The 24,300-nt window shown below is 44.9% G+C and overlaps 1 protein-coding gene across 1 annotated transcript in view; it reads right to left on the bottom strand.

Moving 5' to 3' along the window:
• The window catches only part of APCDD1L (APC down-regulated 1 like), a 282,946-nt gene that overhangs the window by 53,542 nt on the left and 205,104 nt on the right, over window positions 1-24,300 (bottom strand). The window contains exon 3 of the mRNA XM_069651068.1: window positions 16,600-17,128. Coding sequence (XP_069507169.1) covers window positions 16,600-17,128 — 529 coding nt within the window. The remainder of the gene's footprint in view (window positions 1-16,599; window positions 17,129-24,300) is intronic.

Raw genomic sequence — 24,300 nt, 5'->3', positions numbered from 1 at the left:
GAATGGGAGTAGGCTGAAAACAGCATTTCTTTCCTTTCTTAAAAAGTTTTCATTTTTTAACAAACCTTTCCCAGAATTTCCAGTCTGGAGGGGCCTGTGACAAATCTACTGTTCGCAAAATATGAGCCAAATCCGTCATGCAAGTCAAATGTTACTAGCAATTCAATTTCCGGGTTTTCAAAGGAACTTGATACTCAACTTAATTATAGTGCGGCGACCTTCGCACTATAATATATATATAGGTTTATAGTAACATTTTCGAATTACATAATGTCGAATGCAAAAATGTCGAAAAAAAATGGGCAAAAAGAAACATTTCGAATGTCTTTTTCTTTTTCTTTTCTGTTCGAAATGGGGGGTTCCCCCTCAACCCCCTTTTCTAAATTTCTTTTTTAACCCTTTTTTTAACACACGAAAGCAACAAAAAAAACTTGTCAATTAAAAAATTCCATATTTTAAAGAAACAATTTCGGCCAATTTTTTTCGACATTTTTGTCATTCGCCATTATGAATTCGACATATTAACTGGATACCATATATATATATATATATATATAAATACACACATATATTCACTGAAAAACATTGTTAAAGGGACATATTATGGTTACAAGTAGAACCGAAAAACCCTTGAAATTCGCCAATCAGGGTAATATAAGCAATCATTACTCACGCCAGCTATGTGCACTGCTAAGACTAACCCCCAGGACATCAAAGAAGACATCACAAATTTAATTGATGAACTCACTGATGCCATCACATATGTGGGCCACGTGGTTTTGTTCACTGATAGAGACAATTTTAAAAATGAAAAAGGTATTACATATGTAGACATTAATCTTGTTGTGTGTTGTTAAGGCACTTTCCTTAGGATTTGGCCTCAGTTCATGGTGTACAAACATCAGAAAATAACCAAGCCTCAAACACACAATTAATTTGTGTACTTGATGATAAAGTCTAATGTTACTGTCATTTGTTGGTGATGTTCTTTCTTTCTTCCTTACTGAAGTTTCCCTGAATGTGCCTCAGATTTGTATGCATTGTGGGTCTTGCTATGTATTGTTTGTACTAACGCAAGTTTGTATTAAGTCTTGAATTAATAGCTATTAGCTATTACCTCCTTATTCCATGTCTATCATTACTCAAAATTCTGATTAGGTAACATTCATTATTTTACTATCCAAAATGACCAGATTATAAATATTGTACTTCTATAGTGCATGCTGCAGCCATTGCATAAATGTATGTATGATTAGGTTTCTGTGTTAACAACAACACTCCAATATTATGTATTGTTCAGATGAGTATGTTCTTTAATATATTAAGTAGTTCATGCTAGGTCTCCTGATCAACCCTGACACTGTGTTATTAACATTATAAACACAACCGCTTTCAGAGACTTTTTATTCAAATTAATTTCATATGTGATGTCATCGGTGATGACATCAATGACACAAAGACATCCAATGAATGACATGTGTGGGTTGGGGGCATGGAAATCATTTCAATTGTTTTGCATTAAAAAATTGTGGTTCTTAATAGAACCTTTTTTGTATTTTTGGCATTTATATTGTTTTTTAATTTTTGATTTTATAAACTGAACTAAGAAACATTTTACTGAACTTAATTATTTCTTCTAACTTTCACAAAATCTGCTTCAAAGCATTTTGAATGTTTTACAAAAAAATATCAGTTAGATGGGACTCGATCTCTCCGAAATATGTTGGCAATTCAATGTTCTCATTATGAAAAGATGTCATGCCAACATCTCACAGAAAAACACACACAGCTTTATTGACATTGTGACTCACTTTCTCCATTTGCTGACTAAATAAACTCAAACGAATTCACATCTGTCTCTGAGCAACGCAAGAAAAAGTATTTTTTGAATTTGGGAACATTTCATTTAACTTTCACAATGTCTCCTTCATTACAAACTGCAATGACATTCTAGTCACATAGCCCAAACTGCTCCCTCTACAATGAAGAATGATAATGTCCGGATGTTTCAATTGAACCATATTTGCACAAAATGGAAGCAAGTCCACTCCCTTCATCCCTCGCACTCCATACCATAACACCTCAAATTCATGGATTCCAAGATTTCCCACCATTCCACACTGCTCAGCATAGACCTTCAACCAATGGACCCAAGAGTCCCCCAAACGCCACACACTCTGCCTTCTCAAAGACATACCCATAGCCATTGTCAGTGCTCTCCTGTTAACAAAACTCCTGTTACCCTCTCATCCTATACACCAGACCCAGGAAACCTGATTGGCTGATCCCAGATGTCCGCGGACATCCCCGACTGTCCACGGTCTCCGCAGTCCCCTTTCCTTGCGAGGCATACTTAAAAGACCCAGATGTGGCATGTGCTGTTCGCAGACTGCAGCGTTGACCGCAGATATTGCGGCCAATCAAAGGGCTGGGTGAAAGTGTAAACTCGATTTCAGTTATTTATTCTTTAGTGGTGGCTCTGAAAATAACTTTTCTTCTTTTTGGCAGGTTTGTTAACAAATAGCTTGTTTTCCTTTTTTTGCATTTATTTACAGTAGTACTATACACTCCACATCTTCCCTTACAATTTATTTACTGGAACTTTTTCAATAAATTCCTAACATTGTAAAGAAAAATTGCATTTCCGACATCTGTGATATATTGTCATTCTCAAAAGATGAAATTCTTGCAGCATATAAAAAAAGATACAGCTTTATTGACAAGCTGCCTTCATTCTTCCATTTGTGGACTGAAAGGTTTGTTGGACATCTCCATGTTTGCCTCTGATTTATTTCAGAGTAAGTAATCTTGCCAGTAAGACACAGTTCCATTAGGCAAATACACTGAACTCACATACCCCAAACTGTCCCCTCCACAATCCACAATTACAATGGGGCTCATTCTGAGTCGGGCGTTCTTGTAACGCTGTAGTTGGCCGGTCCAGTTAAGTGCCAGTATCCGCGGATACCAGCACTTTACAGGATTGCCCGACTACGGGTTTGCTGGTGAGGCACCAAGCTGGAGGTAACCCAGGCTCCCTACCAGCAATAAAATCCCTCATTACCGCCCCCGGATGGCAAATCCCCTCATGGAGTCCAATGAGACTCCATGAATGGGGATTTACATTGCACCACCAGTACTTGTAATCCAGCAGCAATGCCACCAGACCGAGTGCTAGAAATGGTAACAGCCTTTGCCGGTATCCTGGCAGCTCTACCGCCAGGATACTGACAAGGCTGTAATGAGGCCCAATGTCTTGAAATTTAAAGTGAGCCATACTCTCACAGAATCAAAACAATTTTGCCCAGTTTAAGCCACAAACTACATGCCACAAAACTTCCACTTCTGCCAATCCAATACTTCCAAAGATTCCATGATTTTCAGCATACACCTTCAATGACTGAATTGAAGAGTCCCCCAAATCCACACACACTGCCTTCTCAAACACATAAACATGGCCTTTTTCACTGATCTCACAAATCCTACAAACAAAACTCCTGCTACCCTCTTTTCCTGTACACCACCCCCAGGAAACCTAATTGGCTGATCCCCACAGTCCCTTTTCCATTCTATGCATCCTCAAAAGACCCAGACCCAGATATGGCACATGCCATCTGCGGACTACCATGGTGTCCGCGGACCTCACAGCACAAAGTGTAGCCTGTATACCCTTTCCATTTTGTTGTTTCTAACACTGCCTCATTGGTCACACATTCACCCACCAATCACAGCCAAACATTCTACACCTAAACCTGTCATCTCAGTTCAACACTTCAGATTTGCACTTCAACTCTGAGAATACATATTTCCTGTTATTCAAAGGCATCTGCATCAAAAACTACTATGAAACTGTCCAAAATTTCTATTTCCAGATTCAACAATATCTGCATCTAACATGACATAGTACAGGTATGCTTATATTTAAAATAAATAAATACATGTATATATATATATATATATATATATATATATATGTGTGCGCGTGTGTGTGTGTGTGTGTGTGTGTGTGTGTGTGTGTGTGTAGAGGGTTCCTGCTACTTACCCTGTAATAAGCTTCCCAATAGGCATATTCTCTTTTTTAACCACTCTAGCAAATGCCATTCACTGCAGCATTCATCACCTGCTCACATGAAGCAGCAAGCAATTAGAATGCTCTGCATTTCAAAATGTTTCTTTTTAGAAGCATTTTGATGAAAGTTGAAAAATGCATATGTACATTTATAGCAGCACCGTATCACTTTTTCATAAAAGAAAGGAAAAGCAGATAAAATAGACATATAGACCATTTTTAAGTGGCAGTTTAATATATTGACAGTACATGTATACTTTCTAATATAACCTATTCCAATCTTTAGCTGCTTATGCAGTCCTTATTTTTTCTCTACAATATGGGACTTGTACTCCAACTTTTATAATGGGAAAAGTGGAACTATAAGTCCCAAAGTGCAAACAGAAAATGTAGGACTACATAAACACCTACAGATTAAAATGCATCATGTTGGCAAGTATGCATATACTCCTAACATATAAAACTTCCACACACCAAGTGCCATTTAAAAGTGTACCACAAATCTTTTCCATACACTTTTCTTCCCTTTTACAAAACATAACACACAGAGCTTCTATAAATGCACATACACGTTGCTTAACTTTGATGAAAATGCTCCTAAAAACAAACATTTTTAAACACCCAGAAATGTCATTAACTGTTTTTCCCAACAACTCCTCCTACCTTCATAAATAACAACCTTGCTTACTAAAAGTACTTCACCGTTACCACATATCCCCACAAACTTTCTTTTATAATTATAGGAAAGAAGCACATTGCTGAAGACAAGAACCAACACAAGAATACCCTTCACATTCTAAAAAGTAAGTACATTAATGAACCATGTATATGTATGTAATTACAAAAGCACAGTTCCACTATATATTATCCCAGACTACTCTTTTCGAACCAACATTTCTTTCACTCTAACTCATTATATTGCACCATTCACACTCTTCCTATTCCCATCTAAACGCCACCATTGCAACACCCACTGTTTTCCTGAAAACAGCACAATGTCCCTATTGATTCAATTACACCACCACTGCTTTACTGACAACCCAATGCCATCACACCTCTAGACTCTCACAACCTTCCAATAACTCCTGATATGCCACCTCACAATTAAGCAGCACTGTTTTAAGCTCTCCGATCACACCCACACACCCATTCACAATACATGCAAATACATTGCACAACTTTCAAAAGCAAGCTTTCTCTTTTCAAACAGACACAACAAAATGCCTACTAAAAACCAACTCCATAGAGAAGAATTGAAAAATAGAGCAGATAAGAATAAAACCAAACCATATAGTCATCCACCTTTACAACAACGTATAGAAAATATTAAAACAAAAGAGCTAGTAACCTCACTCAACAAAACTAAACCAGCCACGACTAAAAAAGGTAATGCCCCTCTTGCAAAAACAAAAAGTAAAATAATAAGTACAAAGAAAATCTGACCTACTAATGAACCTAACACTGTATCTACTAATGTTAACTGAGCGCATTGAAACACTTGCCTGTGTAGAGGCGCTATATAAATAAACAATACCATACCATTAACATAGTCACGGTAAAGCAATCCAAAAAACTTATGTTACAAAGAATGTTCCACCGTAGAGTTCTTCACAATCTTATAAAAAATGCCAAAAAGTCACAATCTACCCTTAAAAACTATGCCAGGAGACTAATCCTCAAAGCTCTAATTGACAGCACTTTTCTACTAAAGAGAACTTGTTTATATTGATTTTAAACAGAATGAGACCACTAACTAAATTAATCAATAAATTACAAAACGTACTTCTAAACATGTGCCAACTTCTGTGACGGTGAATGAATTCACACATGCAGCACAGAACCCTATTTCAATGAAAAAGCTTATAAACAAAAACAACAAAAAACAATTGCCATAGACAATAATGGTCGAGGGTATGAAATGGCAAAAGACACTATTATGACAAAAGAAACCCTTATAGAAAATAACGTCCCCAACAAACTTTCACCAAATGCTCCTTTCACCCAAACAAACCATCCAGTATACAAATGGACATGCAGCTCAATGTGTAACATAAGCCAACATTCCTTTAAATCTTTACGACAATTCCTCAATCACTATGTGAAACTAATAGACAAAAGTAAAATGTAAACTTTACAAGCCATAGACTCATGTCCAGTGCGCAGCCACACTGGACTTTGAGGACATTCATTAGCCTACATTTTAGGAACTGCTTGCAAAAGCACCTTCCACCACATCAAAATGTTAGCAACACACCATTCTGCTATGAATAATCTTGTTCATAGACTATAGTATGCAAAAAGTCCTGCTCTAGAACTGAAAAATTTAAATAACATTCTCCTACATGCAACAGCCAAAGAACTGCTTCAAGAAATAGAGCACATCCAAAGTAAATACTTTGGAACTGAAGTTGACTTAGAAAATTCTCAAACTTAAGAAAACATTACCGAAAACCTCATAAACACCACCGTCCTAACAAAGACATACAAGAAAGAAATAGCTACATTTCAAAACACATCTGCTGAAATTCCTGATCAAGTATATGTCTGTAGTCGCAGAACATTTTATAAAAAGAGCACAAAAATAGTAGATATAGCCTACCAAATAGAGGACAATGAGGAACCCAATGGTTCAAATTAGCTATGTATCTAACAGCAGAAACTAAATGCAACATAACTGATCCCTCAATAGTTTGCACATACTGCAACATAAAGCTTGACAATAACCAAATGCCATCATGTGCTATCACTTATAACTTAGAAAAATTCCCACTTCCAAAAGCTCTCCAACAACTTAACTTGTATGAGAGCATTATACTCCAAACAGTACACCCATTTCAAGTTATTTATTTGTATAGCGCACCAAACCCGTAGGCATCCGGGTGCTGTTACAGGCATTTATAGGCATTTCTAGGTTCCATTAGGATTAGTACAATGCAATCTCAGGTATACAATGCACAGTTCAGTTACATGTAGGCATTCTTAGGTTACCTTAGGATTAGTACAGTACAAACTCAGGTATACAATGCACAGTTCAGTTATAGAGAGCAGGTTAGCATTTCTTGGCAAAAAGGCTCTTAAAGGGTATGCTAAAAAAAGTTAGTTATCTAGTGAGAACAGCCAAGTTTTTAGTTTTTTGCAGAATGACTAATAGGAGGTCTCGGCTCTAAGATGTGCAGGAAGGGCGTTCCAATGTTTAGATGCGACTAGGGGAAAGCTGCGTCCTCTGGATTTTTGCAGTTTGCATATGGGTGTATGGAGCATGTTGGACACGAAGATCCTGGTTGGTTTGTCCACTTGGGTTTTCTTGAATTTCTTAGTGAGATATTTGGGGGCAGTGTTGGCTAGGCATTTATGTGTAATGGTGAGGCTTTTGAAGTGTATTTTCTCACGGATAGGGAGCCAGTGGGCGTTACTTCTGGCGGTGGAGATGTGGTCTTTTTTCTGAATATTCAGAGCTGCTCTAAGAGTGTTATTTTGGATCATAGCCGGTCCAATAGCACAGCGTTTAGAGCGCTCCCCTTGACATCTGTGCTGATGCAGGTTCGAATCCCGGCAGGGCCAAACTCAGCCTTTCATCCTTCCGAGGTCGATAAATGAGCACCACACACCGTGGGTAATAATAAGCAGCGCTCAGATACCTGAGGGTTTGTAGCGCTATATAAATGCTAAATTATTATTATTATTATTATAACATGGAGTTTTTTAAGTTACTGGTGGAAGTTCCTGCAAAGAGGGCATTGCAGTAGTTGAGTCTTGAACGGATGAGGCCCCTGGCTAGGGTAAGGCAGCTATCAGTGGACAGGAAGCGTCTGCTGGTATTAATCAATTTCGTTGAATAGGCTGATGAGTCGGCTATCACGTTAACCTGTTTGGTGAGAGTTAGGGAGGCATCGAGATAGCATCCCAGGGTTTTTACTGATTTGGAGAATGGGGATGGTGTTTCTTCTATCTCGAAGTATGCATAGGATTTGTCGAGTTTGTCTAGTCGGTTGTGTGAGCCAATGAGCAAGAGCTCTGTTTTATCGTTGTTAAGGCATAACAAATGCGTAGCCATCCAGGACTGGATGCTTTGGTAAACAGCATTCAGGACACAGGAGTCGGTATCATAGTTGCCAGTAATGGGGGTGAGGATTTGGGTATTGTCTCCATAATTAGTGTAGAAGATAACCAGGGAGTCAAGGCAGTCGAAAAGGGACTTGGTGAAAATATTGTAAAGTGTGGGAGAGACACACGACCTTGGGGGACACCTGTGGAGACTGGGGCTGGGTCTGCTGCAGCTGATGATGAGAAGACTCTCATGGTTGTGGGAGGGACACACGAGTCTTGGGGGACACCTGTGGAGACTGGGGCGGGGTCTGCTGCAGCTGATGATGAGAAGACTCTCATGGTTGTGGGAGGGACACACGAGTCTTGGGGGACACCTGTGGTGATTGGGGCTGGGTCTGCTGCAGCTGATGATGAGAAGACTCTCATGGTTGTGGGAGAGACACACAAGCCTTGGGGGACACCTGTGGAGACTGGGGCTGGGTCTGCTGCAGCTGATGATGAGAAGACTCTCATGGTTGTGGGAGAGACACACAAGCCTTGGGGGACACCTGTGGAGACTGGGGCTGGGTCTGCTGCAGCTGATGATGATGAGAAGACTCTCATGGTTGTGGGAGGGACACACGAGCCTTGGGGGACACCTGTGGTGACTGGGGCGGGGTCTGCTGCAGCTGATGATGAGAAGACTCTCATAGTTCTGTTGGATGGAAACGATTTTATCCAGGTGATCTCCTTGAGCGAGAAGTGTGCTGCAGAGGCCACGTGATGGCACAGTGTATTGTGGTCCACCAGGTCGAAGGTGGCAGAGAGGTCCAGAAGGAGGAGAAGGGCAAGTTTTCTATTGTCCATGCAGTCATCCATTTGTATCTTTAAATCAAAGAGGGCTGATTCAGTTCCGTGGCCTGGGCGGAAACCAGATTGGCGCAGGCTAAGGAGGTTTTTTGTTTCTAGGTGTTTTTGGATCTGGACGTATGCTACTATGTCTAGGACTTTCAGGATAAAGGGGACAGTTGTGATGGGTCGATAGTTAGTTGGGCTGCTGGGGTCCAGAGTAGTTTTTTTTCGGAGGGGAGGACCCGGTCTTCTTTGAGAATGGTAGGGACCATGCTGGAGGAGAAGGAAGAGTTTACAATAGGTGGAGCTGCCTACAATATCGGAGGTGTAACTTTACACCGACTACTGCTCCTCCCCATAGGCCACCAAAACCAATTAGAATACTACAAATGATCACTTTGACCTTTAGGTATGGGCTCTGGGGCACTAACTGAAGTGGTAATGTCTCCCTTGCTCGGGCTTATTGCTTAAATTACATATCATGGTAACGTTAAGTCACCTGTTTTGGTTTTGAAATATTTTGGATTTGCTCTTAAAATGCTTTATAATGAAAGTTAATGTAATGAGTTTTGTGAATATTCGTTTTTAATAAAAACATTTTTTATTTATTTATGTCTTTTAATGTGCATTATATTTGTGCTGCTTTTGTAAGTATTTACAGCTTGCATTATTTACGGAATTTAATTAAGCACACATTACATGTTTGCATTCTTTATGCATAGTGTAAAGACTATAAATGTGTATGTATTGTTATTTGTAGAAGCAAATGCTGTTAAAGGTTTACTTTATATGATATTTTAACACTTGTTTAGTTTACTATGTTTAGTGTATGTTTTCTTTTTATAATGTTACATTTATGCTTATTAATAACGTTTATTATGTGGTTACCTTAACATTATTATTTCTGATGTTTGCAGACTTTACGTTTTTGTTGGTTTAAGCTTAAGTCTTTTGTTATAAAATACGTTTTTCAATAATGTCAACTTTTTTTGAACACTATGGCTGTGCTCCTGCTAAGCTGCATTACCACGGTGACATCGTGCAAGACCTCCATGCTGTTCAACATGGCGGCTCCTCAGGGAAAGTAAACAGGTTTTCGCAGATCTTTTTAAATCATCATGCTGGTTAACCCTTTATTGGAGGTGGGGGAGAAGGGTTATGCTGGTGAAGACGCCTTTGTATTCATCATCTTGAAACAATTCTTCCGACTCATAGCATCAGATTCTTATGTGTAAATGGAAGTCAAATATGTCTCCTATGGTTCAAGTGATGCTTATAGCAGCCCACCGTGCAGCTGATGTATGCATATTCCAAGACGGAGGTGAGAGGGGGAGATCGGAAAGCAAAACAGTGTGGGAGTGGTAGGGGGGGTCCTCTTGCCATTAACGTATTGCATAAATGCTCCGCAAAAATTCTTATCTGACAAAAGCGGGGAATTGGGCCAAGGAAGAGAAAACTATAATTTGTGTGGTGATATTTTGGGTCATAATTCAGGCTCCTGGTGAATTAGAATTGTAGTTTGATGTAGTACAAAGAGGGGATTTCCACGTAGGAGTCTGCACTTACACCATCCACCAATACTCGCGCTCAGCGCAGGGTGCACGAGCCTCCGCGAGCATCACCAAGGACTCTAAACTGGAAAATGCCTATTTCCAAAGGGTAAGGTCATCCCTGCTCTTTCATATTCTGGTCCCTCCTTGCCCATGATCTGACCCCCACCTGCTTCTTTCCAGGGAATAGTATAGTGTGTGCAAGAGGCACCCAAAGGGGTGGCGGCATACAGGAAATAAAGATGCCCTGGCCTCCCCTGGTCCCTCCTATCCTGCAGTGCTCTCCACTGACAGTGGGGCCCTCCCCCTTTCACACTGCATCACAGTGGAGAGAGGTGGGGGCTCAGTGCTCTCCACCGACAGTGGGGCCCTCCCCCTTTCACACTGCATCACAGTGGAGAGAGGTGGGGGCTCAGTGCTCTCCACTGACAGTGGGGCCCTCCCCCTTTCACACTGCATCACAGTGGAGAGAGGTGGTGCCTCTACTGGTGGGGGCTCAGTGCTCTCCACTGACAGTGGGGCCCTCCCCCTATCACACTGCATCACAGTGGAGAGAGGTGGTGCCTCTGCTGATAGGGGCTCAGTGTTCTTCACTGACAGTGGGGCCCTCCCCCTATCACACTGCATCACAGTGAAGAGAGGTGGTGCCTCTGCTGATAGGGGCTCAGTGTTCTTCACTGACAGTGGGGCCCTCCCCCTTTCACACTGCATCACAGTGGAGAGAGGTGGGGGCTCAGTGCTCTCCACTGACAGTGGGGCCCTCCCCCTTTCACACTGCATCACAGTGGAGAGAGGTGGTGCCTCTACTGGTGGGGGCTCAGTGCTCTCCACCGACAGTGGGGCCCTCCCCCTTTCACACTGCATCACAGTGGAGAGAGGTGGTGCCTCTGCTGGTGGGGGCTCAGTGCTCTCCACCGACAGTGGGGCCCTCCCCCTATCACACTGCATCACAGTGGAGAGAGGTGGTGCCTCTGCTGGTAGGGGCTCAGTGCTCTCCACCGACAGTGCCCCCCCCTATCACACTGCATCACAGTGGAGAGAGGTGGTGCCTCTGCTGGTAGGGGCTCAGTGCTCTCCACTGACAGTGGGGCCCTCCCCCTTTCACACTGCATCACAGTGGAGAGAGGTGGTACCTCTGCTGGTAGGGGCTCAGTGCTCTCCACTGACAGTGGGGCCCTCCCCCTTTCACACTGCATCAAAGTGGAGAGAGGTGCATCACAGTGGATAGATAGATGTGGTGCCTCTGCTGGTAGGGGCTCAGTGCTCTCCACTGACAGTGGAGCCCTCCCCCTTTCACACTGCATCACAGTGGAGAGAGGTGGCGCCTCTGCTGATAGGGGCTCAGTGCTCTTCACTGACAGTGGGGCCCTCCCCCTATCACACTGCATCACAGTGTAGAGAGGTGGCGCCTCTGCTGGTAGGGGCTCAGTGCTCTCCACTGACAGTGGGGCCCTCCCCCTTTCACACTGCATCACAGTGGAGAGAGGTGGTGCCTCTGCTGGTAGGGGCACTTCACTGACAGTGGGGCCCTGCCCCTTTCACACTGCATCACAGTGGAGAGAGGTGGTGCCTCTGCTGGTAGGGGCTGAGCGCTCTCCACTGACAGTGGGGCCCTCCCCCTTTCACACTGCATCACAGTGGAGGGAGGTGGTGCCTCTGCTGGTAGGGGCTCAGTGCTCTCCACAGTGGGGAGTGCTCTCCACTGACAGTGGGGCCCTGCCCCTTTCACGCTGCATCACAGTGGAGAGAGGTGGTGTCTCTGCTGGTAGGGGCACCGTGCTCTTCACTGACAGTGGGGAACTCCCCCTTTCACACTGCATCACAGTGGAGAGAGGTGGTGCCTCTGCTGGTAGGGGCACAGTGCTCTCCACTGACAGTGGGGAGTGCTCTCCACTGACAGTGGGGCCCTGCCCCTTTCACACTGCATCACAGTGGAGAGAAGTGGTGCCTCTGCTGGTAGGGGCACCGTGCTCTTCACTGACAGTGGGGACCTCCCCCTTTCACACTGCATCACAGTGGAGAGAGGTGGTGCCTCTGCCGCTGGCATCTCTGGTCTTCTTTTGCACATGGCGCCCTCTTCTTTCAGTTGTTTAGGCGGCCACATGATCAGTGTCCCGCCCCACCCACTCTGCAGCAAGGGTATGGCATTGGCCTTAGAAAGTGCATATGCTTGCTTTAGCTGTGGGGGAAATGTGGTGTTTTGCTGCTATTTTCTAGGGCACGAGTCGAGGGTACATGCTAGTGAACTTCTAGCACCCCCCCTTAGCGACGCCACTGTGTTTGTGTTCTCTTGAAATGCAGACATGAGCAAGTCCTGCATAACAGCAGTTTGCCGGCCAGGGGCAGAGAAAGGCTAAACGCAGGGGCTATCACGCAGGGGCTATCACGCAGGACCATTTGGAGTGTCTTTCATTCCTTAACGTATTAAAGTTACGATAAAAACACACATTGAAAATCGAGCAGCAACTGCTAGCTTTCATCTTTCTCGTCTCCCTCAGTGGTACAGGCCCCTGTTCTCGCTCATATTAACCAAGGCAACGCCATTTTAGTAGGCGTATTCAGGTCTGCTCTGTACGCCAGCCCTCCTTACACGTGGCTGCACGTCTGGTGGCAGGGGATCGGAGGATCGATCATACATATCACCCCAGTCCTGAACGATCTTCACTGGTTAGCCCTGGAAACTCGGATCCTCTTTAAGTTGGGCTGTGTTGCTTGCCTACAAGGTAGGGTGACCAGACGTCCCGGTTTTCCCAGGACAGTCCCGGGAAATCGCCCTCTGTCTCGGGGTCCTGGGAGTGTTTTAATTTTATAAACCCTGTCCTGGGTTTCGAAGGGTGACTACGGTCCTGGTTTTTGCCGGGACCCGATTTTTAAATTGTCACGGCACGACTCTTCCTGCGCATGAATGGGGTCGAGAATGCTTTTCACGCCACCATTTCCTCACCCTTCCCCTCACCAGCCGTTCTCCTCCAATGAGACGAGTGTGCCTGTGAGCATACCCCCCTGCCGGACCGCCTTTGCAACATGCCAGCGACATAGAAGTAGGACTACAGTTTTATTTGTGTTTACTTTAATCCTATTTCTATGTCTATGGCCTGTCACTTTTCTTTATCTGGTTACCCTACTACAAGGTGATTATACCGCCACACCAACCACCCTACTTGGCAGATAAACTTCAACCAGCAGGTGGCTCTAGACGAACAGGCCCAAGGCTCTTTACTCTGAAAAATCCCCAAAACTCATAGATGTCAAACTTGGCAGGAAGCTTTCTCTGTGATCCTAACTATATTCGGGAACTCCTTGACCATGACTCTGCGTTCAGGCCCCTGTTCATCCTCCTCTTTGCTACGTAAAGGTCTTAAAACCTTTTTGTTTACCAAATAAACTGTGCGCCCGATTCATGGAATATTTGCCCGGTTCAAAGTGAATTTGCACTGCTGAAAAGTGTCTTTGCACTGCAGACACAAACCCTGATTCATGCACCTGTGCAAAGTGTATTTTTGCTGTGCAAAGTCTGCGCATAGTCATTTTTGCAGTACAAAATGACTTTGCCCGAGCTTTGCACAGGTCCATGAATCAGGGGTTGTGTCGGCAGTGCAAAGTCACTTTTCAGCAGTGCAAAGTCACTTTGAACCGGGCAAATATTACATGAATTAGGCCCTTCGTTTCTTCAAATATAGTTTCCCCTCATTGTTTATTATACTTTCCTGTTCTGCACTCTGATGGCTTGCGGTTCGTTTCGCGCAATAGAAAATATGTGCATAAATAAATAAAATAAACAATAGGAGAGTTTATTGGGATCTTAAGTTGTCCTTTGTTACGAGTACCTTTTTGGATAGTCCTAGCTTCTCGGTTCACCTCACGTTGCATTCTGGAAACGTAGTCCTTCTTTATATACAGACAATAACAGTATCCTAACAGTACCCCTGCAGAACATGAGGTAAAGCCTCTGAAGATTTTATTTAAATAAGTGAGTATGATCAAGGAGTCAAGAGGGCAGTACTTCGCCAACATTAGTATCCTTCCCGGAATTTAGCATTTCTTCCTTAGCTTTACCTTTCATCCTGATTACTACTGTGTGGCAGCAGAGAAAGTCTGCTCTAGAATCAATCAAGCGAATGTGTCCCAAGTTGCCATGTGCGCTCCCATTGGCTAAAAGGAGCCGCATTGCCTTGCTGGGGCTTCCTGTTCTCTGACTTCACTTCCTGTGCTGCTGCAATGCAGATGCTAATTAGTCCCTTTTCTTACATTTTTAGCACTTGCGCCACACTATTATCAGACCCTTGCAGAAGGCCATGCTTTGCACACCTGCTGCATGACATCACAGCAGTGGCAATAGACATGCCAAGCCGCTCCCCGCCTTTGGCACACTGAATACAGCCATATGAAACTGCCATTGTCGATGTTCGACACGGGTAGTATAGCTCATTGGCAACACGCTTGTCTTGGAAGGAAGACGACGCAGAGCAACACAGATTTGAATCCCGGGTCTGTGCCTAGAAACCTCTTTGGTATTAAGGGTGTTATAAATAACCAATTATAATAATTCTGAGTCACTGGGGAGACCTGTATGACAAAATCATGACTGATTGGATTGAGTGCTAGTCGGCAAGTCGGTTGCTCTCACTCCTGACCAAGAGTGAAGTCAAAAAGGCAGGGGCAGTGGGCCACACTGCCCAGGTGCCACAATGCAGGGGTGGACATATCTCTAACACAAATGTGAAATTTACCTGACAAGAAAGTGACTACTTGAATGCTGATAGGGCAGAGTTAGTCACATGTCAAGCATGCCTGATATCTCATTGATATTGTCTAATCTAGGCCTACCTAAAAATATTTCAACTGTCCTAAATATTGTTCAGCCTTTATTTATTTATTTTATTTATTTATTTATTTGTAATGCGCCGGTAACTCGCAAGTTTCGGGGCGAAGAAACATGGACACGAGGACTAACAGAAATGGGACGAGATGGCAGGAAGCCATTTTACATTATAAAATGGCAGACAGGTCAGGATAAGAATTCTAGATGATGGCCTGCACACTTAAAAAAAAAAGAAATTCAAAGTAAACAGTAAGTAAGAGTTGAAGTCGATGTTCATGAGGAGCTATCAATGTATAAACACCTTGGCTGAGGGTGCAAACAAATTATCGCAATTTTCACAATTATCAAATTATGGGGTGAAGCTTTGTAAGCTTAAGTGGTTTGAACAAATTAATTTTCTAAATTATTTATTTACATTTTGACTGACTTTGAGCCTCAAATATTTTTGAAGAAGGTCTTCTGACTGAAACACGTCAAGTAGGATATCCGATATGGGCTCTCCCTCTAAGGCTATTGATTATCATTGTTGTAGTTGTGATAAAATAGATAAACTTTTTTATTTGTGAACAATCTGATGGCTGAACCTGTATATTTACATGCTTGTGAATGTATACACAAGCTATTCTGCGTGAAATGTATTTCTTATGAGTTATCCATGATTCTCTACCATGAGAATGATATTACAGTTAACATATTAAATCCACAAATTGTGTTCATATCTTTGAGTCGAGCATCAATGGCCTTTCAGAGGTGTCTGCAGGCCTAAATGTGAGAAGTGTTAAGATCCCATAGAGTGTTGCGTAAAGTGGAGAAAAGCTTCATTATCGGAGAGGTGCGTAGGGAGGTGGGGTGAGGGGTTGCCAGACATTTCGTGGAAAAAAATTCTTTGACAGGACATTTGGTAGAAACCATTTGGTCGAAAACCAAATGGTCGAATTTTTGTTTTTTTTATTTTCACCTTTTCTTTTTTTGTGGGGGTCCCCCCCAACCCCATTTTTTTTCTAAAAAACCCTTTTTTCCCAAAACTACAACCTAAAAAAGATATTTATAAATAAAAAAAAAATTCGACCATTTGGTTTTCGACCAAATTACGTCGACCAAATGTCTTTCGACGAAATGTCTTTCGACGAAATGTCCGGACACCGGGGTGAGGTAAGGCAGGGAGACAATGACATTCTCGAACACAGGAGAATGAAAGAGCTAATTTGTAGTAGTCTGCTAGTCAGAATTTTAGAACGGTAGACCAGCTAATGAAATTTACATGTTTGTGGATTGCTTACCATGGCATTCTGCAAGGGGCGTTGGTAGCCAGTTGGACGATAGTGGATCCGGTCACGCTTCTCTGTGTGAACGTCCCCTAGAAACAGTTCGGCCACCAGCGTGCCCTGCTTCTGGTGGTACTGATGCTCCAGCCGGACCAGGCTAAGTTCATGCATGACAAAGCCCAAAGCGGCCGTGCAGTCCCGCTCGGCCTTGGCACTGAAGAGTTCATAGACGGTGCCTGGGACCCAAGGCCGCCCCATGGGCACTGCGCCAGTACATGTTTGATTCAATAGGGCAGCAGTTTCTTTCATGGCCCAGTCATTGTGGAAAACGATGCCCACTTTCTGCAGGTGGTAGTCGGCTTCTGATGCCCCCCTGGTGATCCAGGAGGCCTGGCGCATGCGGATCTTGCCCTTGATCACCAGCGAGTAGAACGGGTCCCTGCAGTGCTGGTCCGCGTAGTAGAACTGGTAGGCTTTGAAGAAGCGATTGGGGTAAAAAGTGTAAAATCTGGTGAGAAATTCGGGTCCAGGGCGTACTTCACACCTGTAGGGGATAAAACAAGACACAGAACTCTGTTAGACTCCTATGTGTGGCAGATAGCAGGATGATCACTTTGAGGAGATGGTTATACTGTCAATTATTACCCTGTGAAGGTCAATGAACTTGTAAAAAGCAAGCTCATTGGCCCTTGCCCGGGCCTTACCTGCCGACAAGGCTTTGAGTCCTGCCATGCCCTGGAGTTCCCTCCATGAGTGGCCACCATGGAAAGAGAGAAGGGACTACTTGTAGTCCCTTCTCCCTTCCATGGTGGCAATTTTTTTGTTTACTTTTTTTTAATTTGTTTTAACGGTTGCAATGGAAAGGGAGAAGGGACTAAAGGTAGCCCATTCTCCTTGATCCCTGGTGGCCATTTTTTAGCGTTTTTCTCGAGTCGAGAAACAGTCGCAGTGCTGTTTCTCTACTCGAGAAAAATTGCAATTAGTACCCCGGTACGGCGTTCCGGGGTACTAATGGCAATATGACCCTCGGAAGGGGGCATTACCGGTTGGGTAATGCCCCGGGCGTTGTTTATAGCCCTAGCTTTGCTTGGGCTTCTAACTATGCCCCCCCACCCCCACTCCTCGGGTCATATTGCCTAAATATAGGTTCTCCAAGTCTATCAGTGATCCAATAGTTATGGGCAAAGTATCTAGGAGGGCCTACTATTTGGCTAACTCGTCCAGCATAGATCAGTCTGTCTCTCTAGAGGGCACTTGAGGCCGGCCAGGCACAAACAACCTCATCCTACTTCCCAGGGCCATAGGCCTGACAATGGTAACTAGGCCTCCCTTCATACAGGCATGTTACCATTACCCCAGGACATGGGGCAGAAAAATGATGAGCCGTAGCCATGTTTGATAGTTGTGAAGAAGACCAGGGGCAGAAATCCATTCTCCATGGTGATGGCAGTGGGGGGCATTCAAAATCAAAAATGTCAAACGGTTCACCTGGGGCAGTAACAATTGTGCCACCCCGGGTAAAGGCACAGTATTCAATGTTCAGTATTTTTAGATGACTGAGCGAGTTAAGCACTTTCCCATAGATTAGTGTTTAACATGCAAGACACAAGCTCAGTTTCCAGCAGGGCTGACTTATCCCATCATCTTCCAGGGGTAATATATTATTATACTGTCATATTACTAGTAAGTAGGGTTCCCCGGCGTAGTAACAGGTGTACAAATGGGTAGACCATAGGGGTGCAGTGCTCCTAGAAGCAGCGCTCTGCCTGCGCGCTTGATGCACAGTAACCTCTCTGCTGGCCGTGACTGCATTCTCTGAGTTCTGCTATTGTTTTGCTGCATTTCGTAATGCTTACAGTGCCTTCGGGGACCCTGATTCATCTTATAGGCAGCGGATCAGCACCACAGACTTCTACCAAGTCTTGAGCCTTCCAACCTTTTCCGTATGCTCCCTGCTCAAAATTCTGGGTCTGTCCTAGATGTAATATTTGGCACTTCAACCTGTCTCGAAGCAGTGGTGCTTCTTCTTTCTCTGGCCTGCCACCAGTGACTAACTTTATCCTACTTGCTGCACCCGCCCACTCCACTCTTTAAATATCTCCAACCTCTTTTACTTGCTCTAGGCCCTTACTTTATCCTGCTTGCTTCTCCCACTGACTGAACTCTTTAAATGTCTCCCACCGCTCTTGCTTTGAATCAGCCCTCATTGTATCCTGCTTGCCTCTCCCACTGACTGAACTCTTTAAATGTCTCCCACCGCTCTTGCTTTGAATCAGCCCTCATTGTATCCTGCTTGCCTCTCCCACTGACTGAACTCTTTAAATGTCTCCCACCGCTCTTGCTTTGAATCAGCCCTCATTGTATCCTGCTTGCTTCTCCCACTGACTGAACTCTTTAAATGTCTCCCACCGCTCTTGCTTTGAATCAGCCCTCATTGTATCCTGCTGAACCTACCGCTCGTGTTCCTTATGAGGCTCGACTTTATTCTGCTTTCTTCGCCCACCCACTGCACTTTTTTAAACTCTCATAACGCTCTTGCTTGCACTTTATCTGAGCGCTTTGGGCACTGCAACCATTGAACTCCCCCACCCACTTCTCTTAAACTTGGACATGTCTAAGCTTGATTCAGCCCAGCGGGTCACTCCATATGCTGCCGGCCTGAGAGTGCCTTGAAGCAGTCTCTAGCCGCCATCCGATCCACTACGCTGGTCTTATCTGCATCCCCACCACTCCCACTGCCTCCAGAAAACCGAAACAATGCAATCTCAGAATGATCCGATTACTCTTACACCTGATCCCCACTGACTCTACTCTGTTCCCCACTGACTCTACTCTGTTCCCCACTCACTCTACTCTGATCCCCACTCACTCTACTTTGATCACCACACACTCACTCTACTCTTTTTCCCACTGACTCTACTCTGTTCCCCACTCACTCTACTCTGATCCCCACTCACTCTACTTTGATCACCACTCACTCACTCTACTCTTTTCCCCACTGACTCTACTCTGATCCCCACCGACTGTCCTCTGCTCTCTTGACTATCAGCACAGAACACTTACTCTTTGGGGATGGACTTTGCTGATTACTTTTCTAAGAAAACGAATCTCTTCTGATCCTTCTGATTCCTGAGCCACCTGCCACTGCACCGCAGCCACCACCAAGCCCCCCTTCCACCAGGTCCCTGGATGTCCAGCTTTTTTTTCTCCCCGGGACCAAACCCACATCTTTCCTATATGATTCCCTGTCCCTCAGATAAACCCCTCCACACTCCATGCATTGCCATCATTGTCAGTGTTTCCCCAGTCAGCAGCATGTCCTGAGCACGCTACGGTAGATCCCCTACTGAAATGTCCTTCTCAGCCTCCGTCCCTTCCACTAAACTTCTCCAAATCTCCCTTCCTGTCTGTCTTCCTTTCTACACGCTTTGAACAGCCTACTCTTGTAGGGTCACCCCCAATACGTTATGATCCGCTACAACCACAATTTATTTATTTACTGGAATTCTTACAAACCACGCCACCCGCTCGCAGGCCTCAGTCTTAAGTCTTCCTTCCTTCCTTCCTTCCTTCCTTCCTTCCTTCCTTCCTTCCTTCCTTCCTTCCTTCCTTCCTTCCTTCCTTCCTTCCTTCCTTCCTTCCTTCCTTCCTTCCTTCCTTCCTTCCTTCCTTCCTTCCTTCCTTCCTTCCTTCCTTCCTTCCTTCCTTCCTTCCTTCCTTCCTTCCCTCCCTCCCTCTCCTACATGGTCCTTTCCATGGACCCTGTTCTTTTACCCTCTGTCGTGATTCCCTACATGTATGTGTTTGTTTTTGTGAGCCATGCCATCCTCTGCTCCTCCCTCTTTTTCACTGTCCTTCCCTCGTAGCTGCCAGCGCTAGCTTTCTTTAGTTCTTCCCCTTTCTCTTGCTTCCTGTCCTCTTTTTTCTTTCTCTTGCTACCACTCTTTCATCTGTTGACTTTCCATCTGCCTCCTTCTTATTGTGCTTCTTTTGTTCTCCTCTCAGGCGCCCTCACTGACCCAGCACACTTTTAAGCTGCGGCAGGCCAGTCCCTCCCCCAAGGTATGTATGACAGGCCTGGCTTGCGCGGCGCAGAGTGGTGTGGTGTGTGCGGGAGGGCGGGGGCGGGACTTCGCTGATGCATAGGGGTTACATTGCCTGTCAGCATAATCGCCCCGAAGCGGAGTCTGCTGCAGAGTCTTTTGGACAGTGTTGGGCAGAGACCCTACAGCGTTTTCTCCAGTTTCCAGTCAGGGTGGATATACCCTTAGTCCTCTTTTTACCACTAATCTGAGAGGATTCAAATTACCCAGCAAGCCGCGGAGCGGCCGCGGAGTCTGCTGCAGAGTCTTTTGGACAGTGTTGGGCAGAGACCCTACAGCGTTTTCTCCAGTTTCCAGTCAGGGTGGATATACCCTTAGTCCTCTTTTTACCTCTAATCTGAGAGGATTCAAATTACCCAGCAAGCCGCGGAGCGGCCGCGGAGTCTACTGCAGAGTCTTTTGGACAGTGTTGGGCAGAGACCCTACAGCGTTTTCTCCAGTTTCCAGTCAGGGTGGATATACCCTTAGTCCTCTTTTTACCTCTAATCTGAGAGGATTCAAATTACCCAGCAAGCCGCGGAGCGGCCGCAGAGTCTGCTGCAAAGTCTTTTGGACAGTGTTGGGCAGAGACCCTACAGCGTTTTCTCCAGTTTCCAGTCAGGGTGGATATACCCTTAGTCCTCTTTTTACCTCTAATCTGAGAGGATTCAAATTACCCAGCAAGCCGCGGAGCGGCCGCGGAGTCTGCTGCAGAGTCTTTTGGTCTTTGGGCTCTGCGGCGCTCTCGCGACGCCTGCCTTCTCCCTCAGAAGATCTTTCAAAAGTGCCATAATCACACTCCGGACCGCTCTCGAAGCTGAGAAAAACTGAACCAAGTCTGAACTAACCCTGAACACACCTTCACCCTGACCACTCATCTGGTCGCGTAAGTAACAAACCCCCCCTGCTTTCACTTTCGCCACCTCCCTACTTGTCCCTTCTCCGGTACTCGTAAACCTTTTATTAACTCCTCCTTGCTCCCACCCCGCTCGCTTTTCGCGTCCCCTTACCTATTCCACCACTCCTCCGCTACTATTCACCTCTTTCTCCGTTCCCGCCCTTCCCTTCACTCCCTCTTCGGCACCGCCTCGGTCTACCTCGCTCGCTTCTTGTGTTCTTTCACCTCTTCACTTTCCTCTGCACTTTCACCTTCCCCATCATCCCGGCACCTCCCGCGCCCCTCCCCCTCTCTCCCCCCGCCCGACCGCCCGCTGGTCACCTGCACTCACCGCTCCCCCCCCCTTTTCCCCACGGCCCGACCGCCCGACTGTCACCAACACTTCCTGCTGATTCATCACTCCTTGCATCACCGCCGCACGAACCAAGACTCCGCTGCACCCATTGTACTTTCCTAAGCCATCTGCGAATCCACCCATCCCCGCAAGAGACCGATTGGGCTAGCCCGGTGGACCTGTGGCAAATAAAACTATTAAGTGACATAGCCATCACCCCGAGACCCCCAGCCTATCACCCCACAAGAGACCGAAAGGGCTTGACCCTTAGATCTTGTGGTGAACAACACTACCCGGAAGCAAACATTAACGAAAACCTCCAGCCTATCACCCCACAGGAGACTGAAAGGGCTTGACCCTTGGATCCTGTGGTGAGCAACACTACCCGGAAGCAATCACCAACAAAACCCCCAGCCTAGCACCCCACAAGAGACCGAAAGGGCTTTACCCTTGGATCTTGTGGTGAACAACACTACCCGGAAGCAAAAGCACTCTCTCGGATTAGTCAAAAGAAGACAGAAAAAGACCAGGCCCTGGGATCCTCTACCCAGTAGCATCATTAACGGAGAGAAAACCCCTCTGGAAGAACTCCTAACTCAAGAGACCTGGGATCCTCTACCCAGTAGCATCATTAACGGAGAGGAAACCTCTCTATAAGAACTCCTAACCTGAGAGACCGGAAAGGCATCCGCCTTGCACCTCAACTATACAACCCCTTCACCTACAGGAGACCGAAAGGACTATTCCTTGGATCCTGCAACCTGACCCTCTAACCCCAAATCAACAGTTCACACGCATCCTGCGTAGAAAACCGTATTATCCACCCAGAACCTGACAGTAAATTTCTTGCTACCAACCCTGCTACGTCTCACACAGAGCTTCGCTCCTTTGGCAGGTGACTCACATAAAGAAGAAATGACGTCAACTAGACCTAAACAACAACGAACCGTGCGGCCAAAAACAAGACTAAGAACCAAACTAAGCACAGCAGCCTTGTCTGTCCTCGACGTATCACAGCTGACGCTAGAACAATCACTTTCAAGAGCTCAAGCAGCAAAACTCGCACAGAACAAGCAGATACAACACGCCTCCCACGACACTGAACACTACCTCTTTGAAGACGACCTGTTTGAAGCAGAAAATGACACAACAACTCAATTAAACGCCCACCCAAGTCCTCAAGCCCAAACCAACACAACAGCACATCCTCAGCACAGTACGCTGAAAGCTGAATACCTGATTACTTGCGAATTTGACAACAATGATGACGAAGCTTTAAGCGCAGCTCAAGTAAAATTCGTTCCAATCAAATGCCCAAAGGATAACCACTTATCTGAACCTAAAACCTATGATGAACCAACCCTGTCAGAGCTCATCTCTAATACACCACACTACCCAAGCTCATCAAATACACCTGAGACGCTACTAAAGGAAAACAGAGTGCCCGAAAAAATTACGCCTGATAGTGCAGAAATTGGCAAAAAACCGATAAGAACGAATATCATTCCATCCATAGACAGCACTAAACAAACCGATGAAGAACATTTCGATGGAAAAGAACTTAAAAAAATCTGCGACGAGCGTCTAAATGAAACACAAGACCCTTCAAACGTGAACTCAAGACAAGGCCAATCTGAGAAACCAACTATACCACCTCAAGCATCAACTCGGGACCGACACCAAGAACCGCCTACAGTTCCTCAAAGGCAGACGCACAATAAAGAACCACACATACACAGCACCTATGCTGCCTCAAATTATCAGACCATTAGAGAACACACGCAAACTTACGACGAGGAAAAGAAAAGCCAAGAAACTCCAAGTGCCGCAATAAAAGGACAACAAGTATACAAAGTCACTGATCAACATGCACTTCAAACAAACGAATACACAGGAGAGCCCAATTCATTAACAGCTGATGCACAGATTACTAACACAGAGTATACAGATCCAACCGCCATTGGAATTGGACCGCACAAACCTTTTAACGGAAGTGAGCCTCACGAACCTCTCAAACCGCAATTAGAAGAACAACGGTTTTCCACAACATCACGCAACTCACAAACTGTAACCCAACAAGCAAAAAAAGAGAAAGCAAGACTAGCTAAGCTTGCATGGCTGCAAACCCATAACTCAAGCAAATACCCACAAGCGTCTGAAACTATCAACAAACAAAATTTAACCAAGGCTAAAAGATTATCAATGGACATAACAGAAATCGAATCTATCATGGTAAATCTTGACAAACGAAAAGAAATATTCGGCACAACACCAGAAACTCATAATTCACAGATGACCTCAACGCCTTGTCTTTTTCAAGAATTTGGAAATAGAACAATTAAAAAAGAACACGAAAAAATCCAACTAGGAAACCAAAGGTTATCCAAACAATTTAACTACGA

This window comes from Ambystoma mexicanum, chromosome 3p (assembly GCF_040938575.1).
Source record: "Ambystoma mexicanum isolate Mex_15411 chromosome 3p, UKY_AmexF1_1, whole genome shotgun sequence".
Classification (NCBI taxonomy): domain Eukaryota; kingdom Metazoa; phylum Chordata; class Amphibia; order Caudata; family Ambystomatidae; genus Ambystoma; species Ambystoma mexicanum.
Note: the sequence above shows the minus strand (reverse complement) of the source record. Positions and strands in the feature narration are given on the sequence as shown.